This window comes from Simochromis diagramma, unplaced genomic scaffold (assembly GCF_900408965.1).
Source record: "Simochromis diagramma unplaced genomic scaffold, fSimDia1.1 OVJJ01000753.1, whole genome shotgun sequence".
Taxonomy (NCBI): Eukaryota; Metazoa; Chordata; class Actinopteri; order Cichliformes; family Cichlidae; genus Simochromis; species Simochromis diagramma.
The window spans coordinates 9,645,569-9,666,768 of NW_024387523.1; the positions used below are offsets into that span (position 1 = coordinate 9,645,569).

Consider the following 21,200-nt stretch of genomic DNA (forward strand, 5'->3'; position numbering starts at 1 on the left):
TGAAATCTGAGGGGTCAGAAGTAAAATCAGCCGATGGGGGAATGAAAGACAGCCTGAGGCAGTGAGTGGCCAGTTCGAGGCTGTGCAGTCACGCCTCGAGTCCTCCTGTTTCAAACATAATCAATCATAACAGAATCAAATCAAATCATATCTGAAGCCTAAAAATCCGTAAGTCTAATCTGTTTCCTGTGTGTCTTCGTTTTCTGTGTCACTGCGGCGTCTTTGCTTCGCTCGCAGGTAAGGTGGGCCTCTACCTGCCCCCAGCAGCCAATCGGATCTCCTCTCCCCTCGACAGCAGCCAATCAGCGGGCAGACTCGCCCTCAGCCTCAATTGTTCCACTGTGAAAGAATTCAGAGCCACAAAGTTGACCGGCTGCCATTAAAAGAGAGTCATGGCAAATATCGCAATGCGCTAAGTATGACACGCTGATGTTTGTCACCGTAATCTACGTTTAAGGTGAGCGAGAGAGACGCAGAGGGATTGGCTGCTGCCTTACCTGCCCAGGTGGAAGGAGCGGAGGAGAGGCAAGCCAAACACAAACACAGGGAGAGAGAGAGGAGAGAGGGAGAGAGGGGCAGGGAGAAAAGAAGCGGGGCGAGAAAAAGTCGACTTACCTGTAGCCCAACTTCTGGCAACTCACTCTCACTCTATTACCTGCTCCGACTTGAAAGTCCAGTTTCACAAGGAAGAATCGTAGAGGAAGCTAAATATGTCACAGGAGACAGACAAGTAAGTGATCGAGCCAGAGGAGAGGATCTTTGCTGATTTCTACATGCGGGGGGGAGAAAGTTGTTCAAGTGTTTTCTTTTGGGTCTGTTATTAAAACGAAGCTGCTTTAAACCCGGGATTACCTTTGTTTAGGACACACACACTTTAAAAAAATAAAAAAAAAAAAGGGGGGGTGTAAAATGGGGCTCGCGTACCGGTTTCGCTCCGTTTGGACTGTTTATGACAGATATGAAGCTGTTCTAGGGCCTGGAGGAGAAGCTGACAAGCTTGGCGCCGTGGATTTCATTAGAGGTGAATTCGCCATTTTTGACTGATGGGAAAACCTTCAGGGTGCAAGGACTGTTATTTTTAAACACTTTAACTAAAAAATATACTTTTTTTGTGCTGCTTTTGGATATCATTGCATCGTTTCATTCCCTCCTCCTATTTAAGGCCTAGAGAGCGTGTTGGATCTGCTTGTGAATGGGAACAGTTTGTAAAGCCTGCTGGCCTCTTCTGTTGTTTTCTAACGGGATATACAAACTCCTTTATTTATTAACAATTCTTTTAAAGAAATCAACCTTTGGACTGCAGCGCTAAAATTTTAATAGAGTCAGAAGGATTTTGCTCTTGAAAATTAAAAATTAAAATTGTTATTTTTTCCTTAACAATCATAATAATATTAATAATACAGACCAGATGTTACAGGTGTCCTGCTTTCTCCAAATTATGTGTAATTTAAATTGTAATTGTGTCTAATATTGTTATAACAGGATTAACTGCATTAATAATAATCTTATGCTTTATTTCATTTAGTTAGATCATTCCTAACACGATAATCAATTATTATTTCATCCATTATCATCACTATTAGAAGTATATGTTGCAACAAATATGGTTGTCAAAGTGTGGCTGCCCATAGTTGATTTTCCAGTTTTCCTGCAGAGCTGCTGTCTCCCGCATAAGTGGAAGCAGCAGGTGTCTGCCTCTATTTTGACACACAGCGTTAACATTTACTCAAACCCAGCAGATTAAAGCTCCAAAACTCCTAAACATCGTTCAGACGTCTGCTTTCCGGCGACCCTCTTTCACAATACAAGCTCGATCCAAAGGCAGGAGCATTATTTATTTGCAGCCGGGTAAAGAAAGCATGCCATCGTGCCTTTTTGTGTGATTCAGTATAAGGAAGACACAGTGGAGCTTCTCTTTTGCCCTTTATTTTCTGTATAAAGGTTTTGCATCACTGGTCGCAGTGCACAAATAGAGAAAGTGGATCTTTCATACACTTACACAGAGATCTATGAAAGAAAAAAATCCTCATTAATATTTCCTGTGTAAATGTCTAGAAGTGCGTTGAAGCCACAAACATGAAAGCCAAATGAAAAATGGCCACTGTCAGACATGACAGGAGCATTTCGTTGTGCAAGTTGCCACATTCGGAGCCTTTCCTGTGATTGGCTGAGCTCAGAGAGATGTTGTGGCAACACTGTGTGTATTTAACTGGTCTCTGATCTGATCTTAAGTGAGCCTAAAGAGCAAAGAGGAAAACACACAGAGAAAAACAGACAGGCGTGAACGCTGCTCTAGCTAATTAGTTCATCCATCACAGTTCAGCCTGGAAAATAACAGTTGTCATGTTTTTTTGATCGCCTACCAAAAAAAACCTGTACATGTGTAAAACAGTGTTTAAATCCCCGTGCTTCTCAAGCAAACGTCTGGTAGTGGTGGTCCCCAACGAGAGGAGGGCGTACACCAGCGAGGATGAGGCGTGGCGGTCGTACCTGGAGAACCCGCTGACAGCCGCCACCAAGGCGATGATGAGCATCAATGGAGACGAGGACAGTGCCAACGCCCTGGGTCTGCTCTACGACTACTACAAGGTGCCCAAAACCCTCATAAAGAGCACCTGTTGTCCTTCGCCTTTGATTCTTTCATGCATCTGTACCATTAATGAAACATTCAACATAGAACTTGGTGTGTGTGCAAGTAAGCCCTGTCTAAAAGCTCTGAACACAGCTTTTCTACTGATTGACGTTTATGATGTCACTGAGATCAGATATCCCCAATATGGTCATCTCAGGCACTCACCTGCTGATCAGAGCTTTTTGTTTGTGAGGGGCAGCCAATCAGAGGAAAGCTGGCTGAAAGGAGATGAAATAATAATTTAAAAAAGCTAAATAAAGATAATTTCAGCTGTCATGTAAAGACACTTGAGCAAAGTCCAAAGACAGAAATACAGAGCGAGAAATGAGCATGACAGGTCAACTTTAAAGCATAAATACAAAATAACAATGCTAATGTCCGAGGGGACTGTATGCTTTTCAGTGTCTCACACTTTACTTTTTACTTTTACTTTAGAGGAGATAAACTCAAATATGCGAAAATGATTACATCTTTTTTAAATTAAAATAGAGCAGCATATTAATTAACATATTTTGGGCATTTCCTTTCTATTTAGATTTGTCAAATAAGTTAAATCAGACCACAATGACAACTGTTTTAACTGAACCGACTGAAACATTACACAGCACAGAGGTCTGACGTAAACAGGTGACATGTTGCATGTGGGACACTAAACTGGGAGCTACAGCTCCCTTATAGGCTTGACCGAGAGTGACTTGACTGTCCTCCTTTTCTCTGTAGGTGCCCAAAGAAAAGAGACTTCTGCAACTTTCCAAAGCCACTGAAATTACAGAGGAACAGGAGAAGAGGTCAGTGAACACTCGCCTCGTTCGAAACACCACGAAAATACGCCCGACATGGTGGTCGACGTTTCCAGCAGCAGCAGGTGGAAACAAACAAGGGCGCTCAGTGCAATAAAAGTAGGCAGTTAAAAAGATGTTCTATGAAAACTGTTTAATACAAAAAGCCATTTCTTCAAAAATTGATTTCAGTTACAATAGTAGCGAGTCATCTAATCTAAGGTCGCAGTGATATGAGACAAACACCAGGAGCATGAACGTGTGAAAATATCACAGATCAGTGAGTCTTGTTTCACTCCAAGCACTGATACTGAAAGAAAGAAGCCCAGACTGGACTGAAGCCAATGAAAGGCTCCCGCTCCCTGAGGAAAAAAGAAGAATACAAAAGATTTGATGATATAATACGCTCCGGCTCTGGGAGCAAACTGCTGTTTTCTACTTACTGATCTGTAAAAAGGGAAACATCGCCTCATTTCCATTTAGACAACATGCTGCGTGAGTGTTTAGAGAAACTGTGCCTGAGAGCATCATTACATTTATTTTATTATTATTTTTCAGCTCTTCAACGCTGACTTGCAAATTAGTGCTAACCTTTAAATGAAAGCAGTTTTCTTCTTCTACATAAACTTGCATGTGTTGTATTTTAGTGGCGAACGCATTTTTACATCTTAAAATATGAAAAAGGGACTTTTTTAAAGACCTGCATTAACCCTCTGTAACCATGTTTATTAGAGTTAAGCCAAAAAACGACCCCCTGAAGAAAAGAAGCACAAAATACAGTCGCAATGTGATTTTTCTGGGAATCGGCTAAGTCACTGCTGTATTCATATAAATTACAAAAACCTGCATTAAACATCATCAGATAATAATCAGTGGTCTTGAGATCGCAGTTCATCAAATGCTTAGCCTTTTATGCCCTCCATGCAGGCTTTTTACCTGCATGCAACCAAAACCTGATTGTTCATAAACCAAAAAGCTTCCTGAAGTGCCAAAGCTTTTGCCTCCTGCAGACAGATTTTGCATATTCATATACAGATATCTATTTATAGTGAATACATGTTTTACCTGTTTTATTCCATTTGTTGCTTTAGCGTACATCAAACCCACACAAAAGACACCACAGGGAACCTTTCTTTTACTAAAACGAACATCAGTTTTAGGGCTACTTATGATTATTTTTTTTATTTTTGTTATTTTTTGTTGAGGCCGTAAAGAGAGCAGCAGACATTTACCTCCAGATGTAGCTCACCCAATAATTTTACTATCTAATAGTTTGTGCGTTTCACAAGGAAACACATGTAATCCTATTAATTTCATGTTTTTATTCAGGCCGATGTTGCAGAACAACCCCAGCAGCCAAAGCGAGGTGGAGATGGTGGACAACCGCGTTCAGGTCCTCAAGTCCGTCCCCGTCAACCTGTCCTTGAACACCGAGCACCAGGAGACCAAGCGGGAGCAGTTCAGCGGCTCGACGGGGTCGGGGGACGGAGGCTCTCCGGCTGTTGCCGTGGTGAAGGCCGAAGTATATGCGCCCGTCTTCATGCCAGGAGGGGGGGCTCACTACAGGGTGGAAGGAGAAGACTCGGCGCGGGTGATCTACGAACAGAGTCCGTATGAGGTGACCACGGTCAGTCACAACTCGTACGCCAAAGAGGACGAGCAGAGCCCGCCTGACAGTCCGTACGAAGAGGAACGAGACGCGGTGAGAATGGAAAGAGCGTGACATGAACAGACACTGATGAAGATAAACATAGAATCGGCTTCTTTTTAAGGGAACACTGAACAAAAAAAGCACACTGTTGGTGCTAAACTTGTTGGGCATTGCAGTTTATGTGCTGTTGATGCCAGTAAATCTACAAGATAATCAGTGAATATAGCAACTGTCCAAAGCTGCTCAGTAGACCACAATGCATTGCAATGACAGGATCAGGTCTGCTTCTTTTCTTCTTTTTGCTGTGTTGTTATTATAATCCTATAAACCACCGCTGCATGAATGATGAGGTGCTAGAAGGCATGCCGGGAAGAGAAATAAAGCAGGCACTAAAACAGGAAATGTAACACAAGAGGACTGCTGATGATTTGTAACTGTATCAGCTGGACAGAGACTGATAAATGTACAAATATGAATCACTCAGAGGTTAAATGGATGGACTACATTCGTCCATCCGATGTGCTCCCTGTAGCTCGGAGGTCTCCAGCTGACCAGGACCTTCACGTCTTTCCACCTGCAGCATTGTTTGAGCAGTTCCTCTAAAATGTGCCTTTATATTGAATAATTTCCTCTTTTTCTGTGTTTTTGTGCCTTTTCAACAGAAGTACCACTCGCCTTCCTCTCTAGCCACAGGTGACTTCTTATTTCATCAGGAGGGAATGTAAGTGACTCAAGCCCACCTGTTATCACAGTGGCTGTGGCGTAAATGTTCACATGCAGACCATTTTGTAACCAGAAGAGCCTTTCGGTGCGATTGTCATTTCCAGTCACAGGGCTCTCGATGTGTTTGTGTGTACAGCGACAGCTTCCAGTACACGCTGGACGCCACGCGCTCACTGCGTCAGAAGCAGGGCGAAGGGCCGATGACCTACCTGAACAAAGGCCAGTTCTACGCTGTGACGCTCAACGAGCTCAGCGCCAACAAGCGCCTCCGACACCCCATCAGTAAAGTCCGGGTGAGCATGTCCACATCCGTCTTTAATCTCTCTTTCGGCATTATGACCTGTAGCAAGTAAAATTGCTAAAATAAAAAAATATAAACTCAGATGTTATGAATTGGATACTGCCCAGAAGAATATGTGGAGATCAAAAACAGAGCTAAAACAAAGGTAAGAAATTAAGGAGAATCTGTTGTTCTTTTCCTTATGTTATGTGATTGGCTGCTGATCGTATTACACATTTCCAAACTCCCAAATGAGGTCACCATATGCAGGAGTAATCCCTTTGAGCTAAAAGGCTTCAAGCTCCTCCAAATGTTCACTTTTAAAGTGGATTTTCTGCTATTTTCTCTTTGTGGTGTCAATAAGAGTATTATCGCTAATGTAGTCATCTCAAGGCCCGGCTCTGGCTGCAGATGGAAAGTGCAGATAAACTCTCAGATTAAGATAGAGTCCAGTATGAAGCTGTGAAATAGCAAAATATGTGCCTTTAACTTCATAAAATGTGATTTTTTTTTCATAGCTTGGCCATTATGATGTGAGCAGTTTGGCTAGGATAAGCAGGAAACAGTTAACCCTAATCACTCAGACAGAGTTTATTAAAACTTGGGTAAATTTTGAGGTGATCATCCCCTTTTTGTTGTTATATTGATGCAACTCTCTGGAGATAATCTGAGTCCAAAGTTACAAATAAAAGCCAAGCTGTAATATAAAAATGAATGTCAGATAGGACTGGTGTTGTCTGACTCATAAGTCGTGTTAACGTTTTGTTTTCTGTCTCGTCTCCCTCCTCAGAGTGTGATCATGGTGGTGTTCAGTGAGGATAAGAACCGAGACGAGCAGCTTAAATACTGGAAGTACTGGCACTCCCGGCAGCACACGGCCAAACAGCGAGTCCTGGACATCGGTGAGACTTTCACTGCCTCCCTCCATCTTTTTGTCTTCATGTTCCTTCCCATGTTGAACAGATGAGTGAATGAAAACGCACAAAGCAAAGGACAAGATGACACATTTATGCTGGAATGTGCTTAACCAATAAACACAGCATTGCTAAACTGAGAGCAAACAAGCCTCCACCCAGATGTCTGTCTGTGGCCGTACAGCTGCCCACCATCAGACAAGAGGCTGGGCCGTCGCACACGCACACACACCTGAGTCTCCTAATGTCTACGTATGGCTGAGACCCACCACTTAAATCCTCTAATCTCTTTCACATTACCTGGGAGACTGAGCAGAAATAATTGTGAAAAGAGAGAAAAACAATAATCCACAGCAGGGTTCAACTTGAAGTTGTGAAACTCCGTCTCACAGCGTTTCCCACGGGTAAACGCGTTCTCATCTGAAGACTCGTAATCGTCACACTTTTGACCTTTTGTCTGCCGTCGATTTTCAGTTGATGCATTTGAATTTGAACCGTCTTTTTCTACGCCTTGTTGAATGAGTGTGTGTGAGAAGCGAGTAGGCGGTTTGCCTTTTGACAAGCTAGGGCCTGCTCGGAGAGCGGAGATGTAGAGGTATGTGGGAGAATTCGATGGGAGAAGCACACACAGACATAGGCAGCTTGTCAGGACAAGGAGAGGAATGCTAGCCACACTGTTACCTTAGCTGGTCGTGGTCTGTTGGAAGTAATTCTTCCCCAGTTTAGATCTTCATCTTAATTCTTATATTTATACAACCCGAGACAAGTCCCAATCAGCCTACAATTCATACACATCTTTACATCTGCCGGGAGAGACGATCCAGAGGATGCCAAACCCGTTAACATTTTGGACTTCTTTCATTTTTAGTCAAGAAAATATTGGTCAGTTTGCTCTCGGATGGGTAGATCCACTGGAAGAACTGAACATTTTCAAAGACAGTTGTGTCAGGACCACTTTAGTGAAAGTAGGCTCTAATCAGAGACAAAAGATATATGATTAATGCTGCTGTTGTAGTCATAGAGAATTCAGGCCAATATTTAGCTTGAATATATTAAGTCACATTTAAATAATATGTTATGAGCTTTAACTTGTTGTGTTTTTAATGTTTGTTCTTGATTTTTTAAGCTGATTTTGTAAATGTTGTGCTCCATTTTTTCTCCCTGGTTTTGTGAGTCTGTTCTGTTTGTCTGTCTGTTGGTCTGTGTGGTTGGGCCGGCCCCGCATGCCTAGATTAAGTTAGGCAAGTAAGCACGATGTGGAGCAACAGTTTTCTGACAGTTGTTTAAGGTATAATAGTAAGATAAACATATAACCAAGAGTTCAACTGGAGGCTTGGTTTGTAGTTGTAGTTATGTGTGGAATAAATAACCTTTTCCACTTTTTTCCTTTACATCCACCTTGCTTTTTATTACGTAATGACGTGCACGCTTCCTCCTGAAAAGCTTGGGTTAAAAACTTTACTTTGCAAAGAAGGTTTGAAGGTTGCAGCTACAGTAGAATTCAATTTGAAGTGGTAAATCCCAACTTCCAAATCAGAATTTTCAACTGGAACACCCATCAAGTCAGATTTCCAACTCAGGAAGTTGGAGAAACCCCAGCAACTCCAACTTCACAATCCAAATGCATGTTGACATTAGTAAAACTGTAAAACTAGAAATCTGTGCAACCACTGCTCTGTATTTGTGGCTTGCTTATTTAGTGTGTCACAAATACACATGGAGCTCAAGAGCAAAATAAAGTCTGGACCCACAAAGGTCAGGAGTGACATCTGATTTCCGAGATAAAAGTATGCACAGCAACTTGGTTATAGCGTGAGGACAAGGAGCTAGGATGGAGGATGGGTTGCAAAGCAGTTTGCAGAGGCAGCAACTGAGTTGAGCACTCAAAGCACTTTCTAGGATTCACATGGGCCAACTCAGGATTCAGTATCTTGGCATTAAATGTTTTCCTAAAGCCCTGTGGAAGATCCATTATTGACTTTTAGTCGTGTTTGTTTGGTTTACTGTGTATTCAGGACAGACAGAAAGTATAGTAGTCTTGATGATAAACAGAGCCTCCTGTTTCCTGACTGTGACCACGGATTTGAAAGTGATATGAGGCATCTAATAACAACATTTCTCAAAATGCTGAACTGTACTTCTAAAGGGATCGAGAGCCACTGTGCTACTGCTGTTAACTAAAGGGAAAGCATTCTAATTTAGGTGTTAATGAGCCAACATAAGAGTTTCTGTCATCCAGGACTGATTTGCCCAGGTGCACCAAATGTAGCTGTCTGCTTTCCTGGTCCCTTCATAGACACATAGGAAAACACAGTTAAGCATTAACTGTCACAGTTAAGAGAAAGAGTAAGATTATATGGCACATTTTATTATCCAAATACATAAATAGTCTTCAAATAACTGCAAAGCAAGAACTTGAATTCATCTCAGCATTAACATGATTACTTGGAGATTAAAGGTATTTTATTGCTGGTTTCATGTAATCGCATGTGTGCGTCTGTTTGGAGGAAGTGTGGCAGCTTTTTCAGCCTGCAATTCTTTGACACCCTGTTTGGCATTTGCTAGTGTAATGAGTTTCTGTTTTTAGGTGCGCATATATGATACAAAGATCGTTATCATGTATCAACAGAGAGATATTATCTGCACACGGACACGCTCATCTTTCAAAAAGTATACATTCGTTAAAGATCATGCTGACAAACCAGGCCAGCGATCGAGGACGGGCCGTCGTCCCCGCAGCTTCAGCTAGCTCAGACTGCGCGGCGGTAACTCGAAGATATTCGGTGATCTGAGGTGAATAGCGAGTCGTGGGGGTTAGTGGGGATGAGGCGGGATCCGTCGTGCCCCTGGGCAGCGTCACAGAATGGATCATTTGAATGGGCCTATTTAAAGTGGGTTGTTAGCAGACAGGCATGTTGCTGCTCGCCTTGCAGCTTTGTGCACCTGTTCAGAAAGCAGGAAGTATTGCTGTAACGGTGGTTAGGTTGAGGGAGGAGATGAGCAGTCACTGACAGAGGGGGCGGGGGGCATTGAACTGATCACAATTGGATCTCATCCTCCCACACGAAGATTTTTATTCCAAGGCTATTTCTTGGAGATGATGGATGGCGCCATTCTATACTTTACTTAGTGGCAAAAAATTGCGTGGCAGGCGATGCTTTCTTCATTATCTGCATATTTGTGGCGTTCCTTCCGAATAACGATATAAACCTTTGGAAATGGGCCACATGAGCACAAGTCTCTCCACAGTTTTACAGTCTAAATCCTCAAAATGAAGGGAAGCATGAAATCTCTTTGCTAAAATAGACAGACGTAAATTCATTCTTACAGTAATGATAGTCATGATTCACTCTTTACATTGAAATAAAATCCCGGGCCACATATGAGTCATTATGCCAGCATACCACAGCCCTGCAAGTCCATCCTGTTTGTAAGTCTGAGGTCAACAATATGAATCTGATGCACTCATCTGACTGGCTTTTAATGTGGTCCTCTGCGGCCAATAGTCTTCTGTGTTTCCTCCTGCTGCCTTTGAAGCCCGAGACTCTGTTTGCTCTTGCCGATAAGGCTTTATCTCACAAAAGTGAAGCGTGTCATTTCATTGCTTATCTTAAATAACAATAGCTACCTGCTTTTATTGACCGGTTTGAGGGGCGGTATGACTGTTTGCTGAAGAACTCATACTTGAAATGAACCGTGTCCCCTTGTGTCCCCACAGCTGATTACAAGGAGAGCTTCAACACGATCAGCAACATTGAAGAAATCGCCTACAACGCCATCTCCTTCACCTGGGATGTGAACGAAGAGGCCAAGGTACAAATTTATTACGGCTGGGTGTGTGTGTGTGTGTGTGTGTGTGTAGGAAATAAATGTCATTGTAATTTTCCCAGAAACTCCATAGTATTTACTCTTGCTGGAGGCGTGTTGGAAATAAGAAAAAGCAGTGGGACAGGTTTTTTGAGCTGATTCAGTTGTTGGCAAACAAAAGCACTTTCGAATGTGATGCAAGCACCTGCCTGACCCGTAGGCATCACTAACGCTCTTGCGCTCATTTTGAAATCAACAATTGATTCCTAAAACGTTGGCAAATGGTTTCTGCCGCTGTGATCGGAGTGGTTTTGACTGCATGTCATAAAACTGCCGGGCAGTGTTGCGTAGCTTTGCTCTGTTTGTCCTCCTTTGTGGCCACTCCTTAAACGGAGCCCCGCCGGTGTTTGAACTCCAGAGTGCCCCCAAGGGCCAACACACACGCTAGTCTCCGTCCCCACCCTCTGTTGTTTGTTTTGCCCTCATTTCTGTGTGAGCACCAGCGACTGTGTGAATCACTCCGTGTTGTGTGCCTCTTTCATTGTAATAGCAGCCTGGGGACAAAGACAGTGCTGGAGAAAATGCAAGCTCACTTCTCTAGATAAATATTTGCTCTGTCTGTTCATCTTTTTCTGTCTTTCTTTCCTTCTGTCACTCTTTTTGCCTCTCTGAATCTGCACAACTGTTGAGCCTGAACGTATGCATGTTGAACCACGGAAACAGGTGTACTGCCCTGCTAGTTTAGTGTATTTGCTCTTCTCTGTCAGGACTAAAAGAAAACCAGGAGGACTTTAAAGAGACAGAGTCTTTTTCACTTCCATGATATGTTTTTACACGCCTGATATGCCTGATAGCAAGTTGAAAAACACTGCTTGTCAAATGAATAAGATGTAAGGCAATAAAGAAGAACACAACACCCAGAGGCTGAGCCTCAATTAAACACAATAGAACTATTTTCAGAGTAAAGCGCAAATGATATGGTGTGCACGCCTGAAACAGAGGTTCCTGCTTTAAGTGCTTTTTATTTGAAGAAAAACTTATATCAGGGGCCGCTTTAGTCAAAGGAAGATTACAACTGTTATACTGTTCTATTGTGTGAAGCCTAAAGAGATCAAAACAGCTGCAAAACCCAGAACAACAGTTGCGACATCAGACACAGCAGAAAAAAGAGGGGCTTAGGTGATGGTGGGTTGCAAAGTGGCTTGCAGATGCAACGTTTAAATAGTGTGCCCATGTCAGCATGTCCTTTGACATTGTTGATTTGACTCATCAGCAGTGGAAAATATCGAATATTAAGAGTTACTGGCTTTCTTTTGTTGAGCTGCATTCAGAAGTCACAGTTCTGTCACCAAGAAATCACAGTTTTTGTCCCAGTTTTGGGAGATTTATTTCTATTTGTTTCCATTCAGTTTAACCTTTGCTTTTAGTGACAGGTTAGGTGCAGATACCAAAAACTCCTTGGTTAGGTTTAAGAAGAGGTTGTGGTTTGGGTTACAATATGGTTGTTTACACCATTATCCCTGCAGACTGAAAAATGATGCCTGCCCAGTGACAGCCAGGGACGTTTGCAAGCACCACCTTGTAATGAGTTGAGAGTAACATACCTGTTTCACTATTTTCTAATGCCCGTGGGTCACGGCACTGAAGCCTAAAAACACCTTGTGTCTATCAGAGAGACACAGCTTTGTTAAAACAGCAGGATTTGACCCGCCCGAGCATAAAAATGGACCAATGCTACATAATATTTAGACACAAGAGCCCATCTGTCTAGAGAGAAAAGTTATTATTGTACGGGAAGACAAACAAACTACTCTGAGAGAAATGGGAGATTTTTTTGTTAGCCCTTTGCACAAGTACTTGATTATTTTTATTATATTTATTTATTATTTTAAACTTTTAATGGAGTTTATTGCTTCATAAGTAGAAACCAGAGAGAGTGCACAGCATAAGTTCCCATGTAATATTTTATTTTCATTTTATGAGGCCGAGTAATCTTCCCACATGTCACTAAAGTACATCTCAAGGATTTAAGCTGGTAGTCTTCCAACAGGGTGCTGTTGAGAAACAGTTACTCGATCTTTATCAATCTTTTTCTTTTCTTTTTAGCGGCTCACCTTGCTCTGCCATGCATTTATAAATGGGTGGTGCAGTTAACGGTTGTAGCTTTGGTGTTTAAATAGAAAAATCAGAGAAAATAAAAGTGAGAGAAGTACTGCAGAGCAGAGAATAATAAAAGAATGGCGCTTTAGCATTGACCCTGCCTCTTCTCCACAGGCTTTCCTCTTGGCTGCTGTAGATAATGGAGTTTTTATGGTTCAAGTTAATGACCAACCTCCTTGGCTTTTGTTGTACTGCACATTTATAACACAGACCAAAGATTGATGGCGATGTGTGCCGAGGCTTGACGAACAAGAAAAGCAGAAACATAACAGAGTTTTATTTTCTAACTGATGGGAACACCACCACATGAAAAAGAAAACAGTTTCTCACTGATCTGTTATCTCTGTACTTTTGATTTTTATCTGCTGAGAAGAAAACGCAGGGGAAAGGAATTTTGTTTGTTAGACACTTAACAGCCAAGTGTCTGTCAAAAAAAGGGGGGGAAAGGCTCCCACTGGCTAACTAAAGGTGTTTCAGAGCTGACAAAACTATGTATGCCGAACATTTGAGTTTTAAAATTAAAACATACTGGCTCGCTTTGGGATTTAAATATGGACAGACTCTAACAAGGTGCTGGAAACATTCCTCAGAGATTTAGATTCATATTGAAATGATAGCATCACACAGTTGCTGCACGTTTGCTGGCTGCACGTCCGTGATGTGAATCTCTCCTTTCACAACATCCCAAAGGTGCTCTGTGGAATTGAGATGTGATGGCTGTGGAGGCCATCAGAGTACATCTGAACTCATTGGGGTGATCTGAGATTTTGCGTGTTATACTTCTGGAAGCAGCAATTAGAAGATGGGTACATTGTGTTTAAATGATACTCAATTGGTACTAAGGGGCCCAAAGTGTGCCAAGAAAATTTCCCCACACCATTACACCTACAAGCAGCCTAAATCATTGATGCAAGACACGATGGATCCAAGGTTTCATGTTGTTTATGTCAAATTCTGACTCCACCATCTAAAAGTTGCAGCAGAAGTTGAGACTCATCAGACCGGGCGACATTCTTCCAATCTTCCAGAGTACAATTTTGGTCAGCCTAAATTTTCTGTTCTGAGCTGACAGAAGTGTCACCCAGTGTGGTCTTCTGCTGCTGTAGCCCATTCAGAGATGCTCTTCTGCATACCTTGGTTGTAAAGTTAGTTATTCAAGCTCGTGATGCCATCCTGTGAAGCCTAGAGATGATTGTGTGGGAAAATCCCAGTAAATCCGTTTCTGAAATACTGTCTGACAGCTGTCTGATGCTGGTTGTCTTGACCATGTCTGCATGCATAAATGAACTGAGTTGCTGCAATGTGATTGGCCGACTGGATATCTGCGTTAAAGAGCAGCGTATCTAAAAAAGTGAGGACTGAGTGTACTTTTATTCCTAAATTGCAGAGTTAAAGTATTTTAACATTTCCACCTCTCCTTCCTTGTTCTGTGTCCCTGAAGATCTTCATCACAGTGAACTGCCTGAGCACAGACTTCTCGTCTCAGAAGGGGGTGAAGGGTCTTCCTCTGATGATCCAGATTGACACTTATAGCTACAACAACCGCAGCAACAGGCCGCTGCACAGGGCCTACTCACAGATCAAGGTCTTCTGTGACAAGGTGATAGATCACTTCTTCTGTATTTCTTTATATGTGGAGTCCTTTAGCCAGAACCAAATGCGCCTTATTTGTTTAGTAAGTTTGATTATTCTTATTTTCTTGACTCCTTCATTTCTCAGGAGAGATTTTAAAGGGACAGCCCATTCCAATCGCACATGTGCATGTTTACCCTCTGGCCTATAATGCCGTTTTTGTCCATCTAGATTGTTTTGGTGTGAGTTGCCCAGTTATGGAGATATCAGGTGTCTGCCTTTTCTTGAATACAATGGATATAAAAATGCACTTGCCTTGTGTTACTCAGGGTGACAATAAATACCCTCAAAAACTCTTTTCATGAACTGTGACCTGTTTACTTAAAAAAAACCCTCATTAATCTTTGTTGTGAGCTGTTTCTTTAATAATTAAAGGCGCCTAAAATCTGTGACTTAAAGAAGTTGTAGTTTAAAGGACTATAAATGAAGTTCGTGCCTTCATTTTCTGTACAGATTACATAACAGCTCAAACAGTGAACTAAATTCAGAAGCTTGAACAGAAATACGCTACTGTGAGTTTAACTGCTGTCTGGTTTTGTCTCAGTTCATGTGGCATTGACGTGAAGTCATTAAGCTGAAGTTACTTGTGTGTTCTGAGCTGCTGGGAGTTACCAGTAAGAGGCGCACTCACTGTAAAATATTCAGACAGGTAGCTGCAGTGAGGCAGTTATATCATGACATCAGTCCTCCCTCTAGTGGTCAGTTTATGCATCCTCTGCACAAAATGAAGCTTACACACACACACACACACACACAGATGTGTTTTTTTTCTGAGGCTTGTTCGTATACACAAACTGATGTCTCTTTTCTTTTTGTTTCCAGGGAGCTGAGAGGAAAATAAGGGATGAGGAGAGAAAACTGTTACGCAAGAAGTCGAAAGGTACGAGCCGAGTGAGAAATAATTTAGTTTTGAATGAAAATGAAAAAATAATCAGAGAAAATTATAGCTCCAGGGTTCAGTTTGAGGTTTGCAAATCACTGTGAATATATCTCCCCTTCATAAGTAATAATTTTTGCTATTCATATTCTGCTTTTTTCATTTGGACTTATCTCCAGGGAAAGACGGAGGCGTCGGGGTGATAAGTGCCACCAAGAAGTCCGACACCACCTATTTCAAGACCATGACCGACTTGGATGCCCAGCCCGTGCTCTTCATCCCCGATGTTCACTTTGGAAACCTGCAGAGAGCCGGACAGGTAGGTCACCTCTTCTTTTTCAAGCAAACTTTGTATTTTTGCAAAAATGTAACCCAAAATATCTGAATTTCACACATGTCCTTAGAGTAGATAAAGAGAGCCCCAACTCAGTAGGTGGCAACATGAAAGAGGAAACACAATGGGATAAACAAAGACCTATTAAGAAAACTGGATAAAAGGAACAAATAATGGCGTGCCTGCAGAGCCTACAGGCTGAGAGGAAGCTTACCTCGAGTCTGTCTTTGGCAGAATTAAACAAAAGAGATGAAAATATATGAAAATGTTCAGTCATTAATATTATCTGTGAGTGGTGAAAGTATGTGAACCTTGAGGATTAGCAGGTGAAATGAGAATTGGGTGTGAAGTGATACCATGTTTTTATATAGCGAGCAAGGATCAAGGTCTGATCTTTTTAATATTGTGGAGGAAGTGTATCGTGGCATGAGCAAACAAGACCTATGAAAAAGCGTTTTTGTTGCTTCTACGGCTGGAAAAGGTTACTGAAGCGTCTCTGAGGAGTTTTAACTCCATCAATATACAGTCAGACACAAATAAAGACTCGGTGGGTTCATAAAAATCACTCCAGATGTGTAAAAGCTGTAGCACAAGACTGAAAAACAAAGGTGTGCACAAGAAGGCTACAAGAGAACGCTACTGCTGTCCATCTGCTCTTGGCCAGAGGAGCCCAAAATAAAGTTTAAGGGTATAAATAAGAAGCATTGTGTTTGGTGAAATGAAAACACTGAATCCAAACACGCAAGAATTCAACATCCTTCCATATTTTGCTGGATCTGTGCCCGGAAGGATGAAACAATGAATATAAGAAGCAAATTATAATTATAAATTATACAATCAAAGAAGAATAAAATTAACCTGCTTCCTGAAAGTCAGTATTCCAGACATCCTTTTCTCCAGCAACACTTCCCAGTATTTCCTGGGGGAACCTGGGGCATTCCCAGGGTTGACGAGATATACAGGGTGTATCAAAAAGAATAATCCGATTTCAAAGTGCTTTCATTCCTCAGCCATTTAACCAGTAACGATCAAAACACGTCCTCTTTGCTGGGGAAGCAGAACAGCAGCCGTGACTCCAGACATACTTGCACGAGATGAGTTTGACTATTGTTTGGACATATGCTGCGTGTCTGGAATGGGACACATTACACATTTGCATGTAAAACTTTACATTCGGCATGGATTTTAAAATTTACTGCAAGATACACCACCCTGTATAATAGTGTTACGGCCCCTTCCTCCAAGAAAACCTGGAAAGGGAGGCCCCCAAGAGGCATTCTAACCAAAATCTCAAAGCATATCGACAAACTCATTTTGACCTGGAGGATCAACAGTTCTACTCCAGGCTCCTTCAAGAGCCTTACCCTATCCCCAAGGCTCAGCCCAGCCTCCCTGCACATGAAAATCATTTGGGGTGGCCGTAGCTCAGGAGGTAGAGCAGGTCATCTGTTAACTGGAAGGCTGGTGGTTTAGATCCCTGGTTGCTTCAATCTAATGCATCCATCGGAATATGAATCTGTGTGAATCCTAGATAGAAGAAGGGCGTGTGTGAATGAGCAGGTTTAGAAAAGCTATATAAGAACCAGATGGTTCACCAGTTGTTGCCTTTAGAATCTCATCCAAACCTGGTGCCTTGCTACTGGGCAGCTTCTTAACTTCCCCAGCAACCTCTGCCATTGTAAAAGTCTTCCTTCTTCACAGAGGACTTTTGGCAGGGTTTAGGAGTTCCTTGGTCAGAGGTTCTCCTCCCAAACCGAACACGGCTTGAGCTAAGCCCTGCTATCCAAGTCCTAAAAGTTCCTAATCCAGTAGAAATCTTGTGTAAGGACCTCAAATGTCCAGTTTATATTCAGAAATCCATCAACATTGTGGAGTTAAATATACTCTGAGCATTACACCTGATGAGTCACCTCGAACACGGGGTGAAGTCATCTTAGAAGGTTCACATACATACCCCAACAGAAATCTGTACTACTCGAGAAGTTTCTCCAAAAACAACCGAGCAAAACATTCTCATCTCATTTGCTTAACTGTTTTTTTAGGAGCCATGTAAATCGTATATGTGCAGAAATATAGAAAAGACTTTTAGATTTATTTCTGCGTGTTTTTATATTTTCAATAAGATTAATTTCTGCCACTAATACCTAACGCTTCCTTTTCAGGTGTTTACCTTCAACACAGAGGAGATTGAGAGAGAAGGGTGAGTACGCGTCAACACGAAACTCCTGTTTTCATACAAATATAAGTCATGCAAATGAAAGCAGTTTAAGATAGCCTCAGGCAGGGGAAGTGCACATCACCGCAATGGAAAAAAGAAGACGTGCTTGCGCTTGACCTGACGCTGTTCTGTGTTTACAGGAGTGTGGTGGTGAAGAGGATGTTCAGGTCGTCAGATGAAGATCTGTGCCCGTCTCCTCACAAGCAGATCAAAGAGGAGGCGCACAAGAGAGGTACGAGCACGGCCGCCTTCTCCTACACCTGGACGTCATCTCTTCTGTCTTCTTTAAGTGACCTTCTAGAAATGACAAAGTCCAGGAAGGAGAGCAGGGAAATACGCAAGAGAGTTTGACATTTCTAATGATTAACGATGCAATTTATAACAAATCAGGCCCGAGAAAGGGATACACCGTGCCCAGAACCTTTTCCATCCAGATATTTTCCATCATACGTAACACGAGCAGCACTATTTACGCTTAGTAACAATTCGATCATTTTGATTTAACTGATTATTTGGATAAGCAACATGAAACCGTTCTCAGAAGCATCTATGATTTGTCTCACCGGGTAATCTTCTGTATGTTAGCAGATAGAGGTACATTTAGCAGCTGTTCTGGAGCTTCACAGATGCTTACGTTTCCATTTCTTCCAAGCACTTCTTCTTCTTCTTCTGTGAGACTGAAAGTTCATTCCTTGCGAGGTTCACTGAGTCACACCACCTCCTTTTGCAGCCTCCCGGCTGTTATGAAACTGCATTTTTCAGATTTCCGATCGCTTATTTAGTCTGTAAAATGTCACAAAAACAAAATGTGTTTGTGTGGCCCCGAAGGACTGTTGACATCAGATGAAAAGTAGTAAAAGGATTTATAAATGGTTGCTGATTAGTTTGACAAACACAATACCTCTAAGTGCTTCCGTCTGTGCACTCCAATCATAGGCACATTATTATGTATATAAACTAAAAGGTGGCCTGCTCTCCTCCCTCCTGTCTGCAGTGCTGCTGTATGTCAGAAAGGAGACAGACGAGGTGTTCGACGCTCTGATGCTGAAGTCTCCCACGCTCAGAGGCCTGATGGATGCTGTGAGTGATGCCTCTCTGTTTGTACGTGGGAACTAATGTCAAAGGCACAGTTTGTTTGCAGCCCGAGCGCCTGTTCATAAGCTGCTTTTTTATTTTTGCTTCTTTTCTGGGTTTTTTTTCTCATTGGTAGATATCAGAGAAATATGGCGTGCCGACGGAGAGGATAGCCAAGGTGTACAAGAAAAGTAAGAAAGGGTGAGTGAGGCAAACAAAAGGAAGAGGAAACTAACTTGGAGCTTGAACTTTTTCCACACGAAATCAAACTTTTGCTGTTTTTGCGGCAGGATCCTGGTGAACATGGACGATAACATCATCGAGCACTACTCCAACGAAGACACCTTCATCCTCAGCATCGAGAGCTACGCAGACGCCTTCAAGATCATGCTGACGGAGATTTGACAGCTTGTTAACTGACTCAAGAGACTGTGGGGGGAAAAAATCAAAAGAGACACTGTGACTGGTTGATAAGCTGACTGGCATTACTGGAGACAGTCCACTGGAGCTGTACAGATGCTTTGAGGTCAACGTGGAAACACGTGATATCTCTCCCACACTGTTACACTATGAAGCAAATTGCATTTCCTGATTGTCTTGTTGAAAGGACGTTCCTATGAACTGGTTTGGGGTGAAATGATGGACCACAGATTCATATTCTCCAGTTTCACAGCATGTTTGTTTTGTATAAAAGAATATGTATGCTTATCCTCATTCTGTACAGACTTTATGTTGCCAAATAACACATCAGGAGTAGACTTGTGAAATGCCTGATGTACTGTATTTAGCTGCAGCTTGATTTAGTTTACCCCAAGTAATTTAGTAGCTTTGCATGCTGGCCTTTTTTTTGTTAGATGTTATTTATTAATGCTTTAATGAGATTTTAAATTTCGCAATTTATCCAAGAATTTCAAGTGCTACATTTTAGTGACTTTTAACTAGTACTCTTTAACAGTACTCGTTAAGTTTTAAAATGTCATATCCCTTCATTTCAGCCGTGTTGTAGTATTTACAGGTCAAAATAAATATGATTTCTAGTCCTAAATGAGAATAACATTTGAAGACTAAAAACAATCTCACTGGAGACAAGCGATATGCTGTTGTTGTTGGAAACTCAAGTGTTTGGTTGTGTTGAAAAATTAATAAAGGTATGGCGATATCATTTTTTGGCAAAACTGTGATTAGGAGTCTGTGAGTTAAATGCTATAGCATGCTCACTAGTACACAAGGAAAGACTGTTAGACTAAACATAGAAAAGTCTGGTCGTCAAACTAATAAATTACATATACAAGTGTGTTTTCTTTGTGCATTTTAAAGCAGCTCAACATTAAACACAATGAATAGAACTGGAGTCAAAGACAGCAGCTAGAGCTGTACTATGCTCTCTCTCTCTCTCTCTCTCTCTCTCTCTCTCTATATATATATATATATATATATATATATATATATATATATATGTTAAAGCTTTTAAAATTTAGGTGAGTTGTCTACATTTGAACTATTATTATTTGTAATCTAGAGGAAGTAATGTGGAATGTTAGTATGCTAACATTTTCCAGTTAGCGCAGTACACTAGCTAGCTAAAGCTAATAAGAGTTTATTTTATTAAAATAATATTTAAGCTTTCAGCTGCTAGTTTATTCACAAGGGATCACCAAAGCGACTGTTTTGCGCTTCATTCTTACATCAGATACTCTTTTTAATGTAACCCTAAAGGGATTTTATTTCTCCTCCCAGGATTGATCCAGGCATTTTCTTTTAACTTGTTCAGGTGAATGTATAAACTATAATGTGGAGCCACTGATATTTTTTTTTATAAAATATTTAGTTCAACTTTTGTTCTCAGAGAGGCTCCAAATGTTTGAGTTTCATTGCAGTTTCATAACAGCTAAGAAAGAAGCTGTCCAAGATGTTGCTGTGACTTGGTGAACAGTTTTCATGAATATGCTTTCAGTTTAACAGAAGTCCTTACAGTGAATGGGGTTTTGAACACAGTGTGCCCGGACCAGGCTGTTCTCGGTGAGTATTGTTAATTCCAACCGCCTGGGCAGCCGAATGTTGGCAAGGCAAGGTGGCTGTTAGGCCAGCAAGACTTTGCATCTCCATAAATATCAGAGCA

The 21,200-nt window shown here is 41.7% G+C and overlaps 1 protein-coding gene across 3 annotated transcripts; it reads left to right on the forward strand.

Moving 5' to 3' along the window:
* Positions 1-356: 356 nt before the first annotated feature.
* grhl2b (grainyhead-like transcription factor 2b) lies at positions 357-20,372 on the forward strand. 3 transcript variants are annotated; one of them, XM_040021041.1, is made up of 16 exons: positions 357-730; positions 2,418-2,589; positions 3,353-3,420; positions 4,741-5,113; positions 5,725-5,783; positions 5,922-6,078; positions 6,856-6,967; positions 10,698-10,792; positions 14,388-14,546; positions 15,401-15,458; positions 15,635-15,774; positions 17,952-17,989; positions 18,148-18,239; positions 19,002-19,108; positions 19,218-19,282; positions 19,372-20,372. In XM_040021041.1, exons 1-16 carry the CDS (start codon positions 711-713, stop codon positions 19,484-19,486), a joined length of 1,830 nt encoding a protein of 609 aa, XP_039876975.1. In that variant the 5' UTR covers positions 357-710; the 3' UTR covers positions 19,487-20,372. The 3 variants fall into 3 exon arrangements, with proteins under 3 accessions (XP_039876975.1, XP_039876977.1, XP_039876978.1); XM_040021043.1 differs by having other exon boundaries at positions 358-730; positions 19,002-19,087; XM_040021044.1 differs by lacking the exon at positions 357-730 and adding an exon at positions 737-1,021.
* The last annotated feature ends 828 nt before the right edge of the window (positions 20,373-21,200 follow it).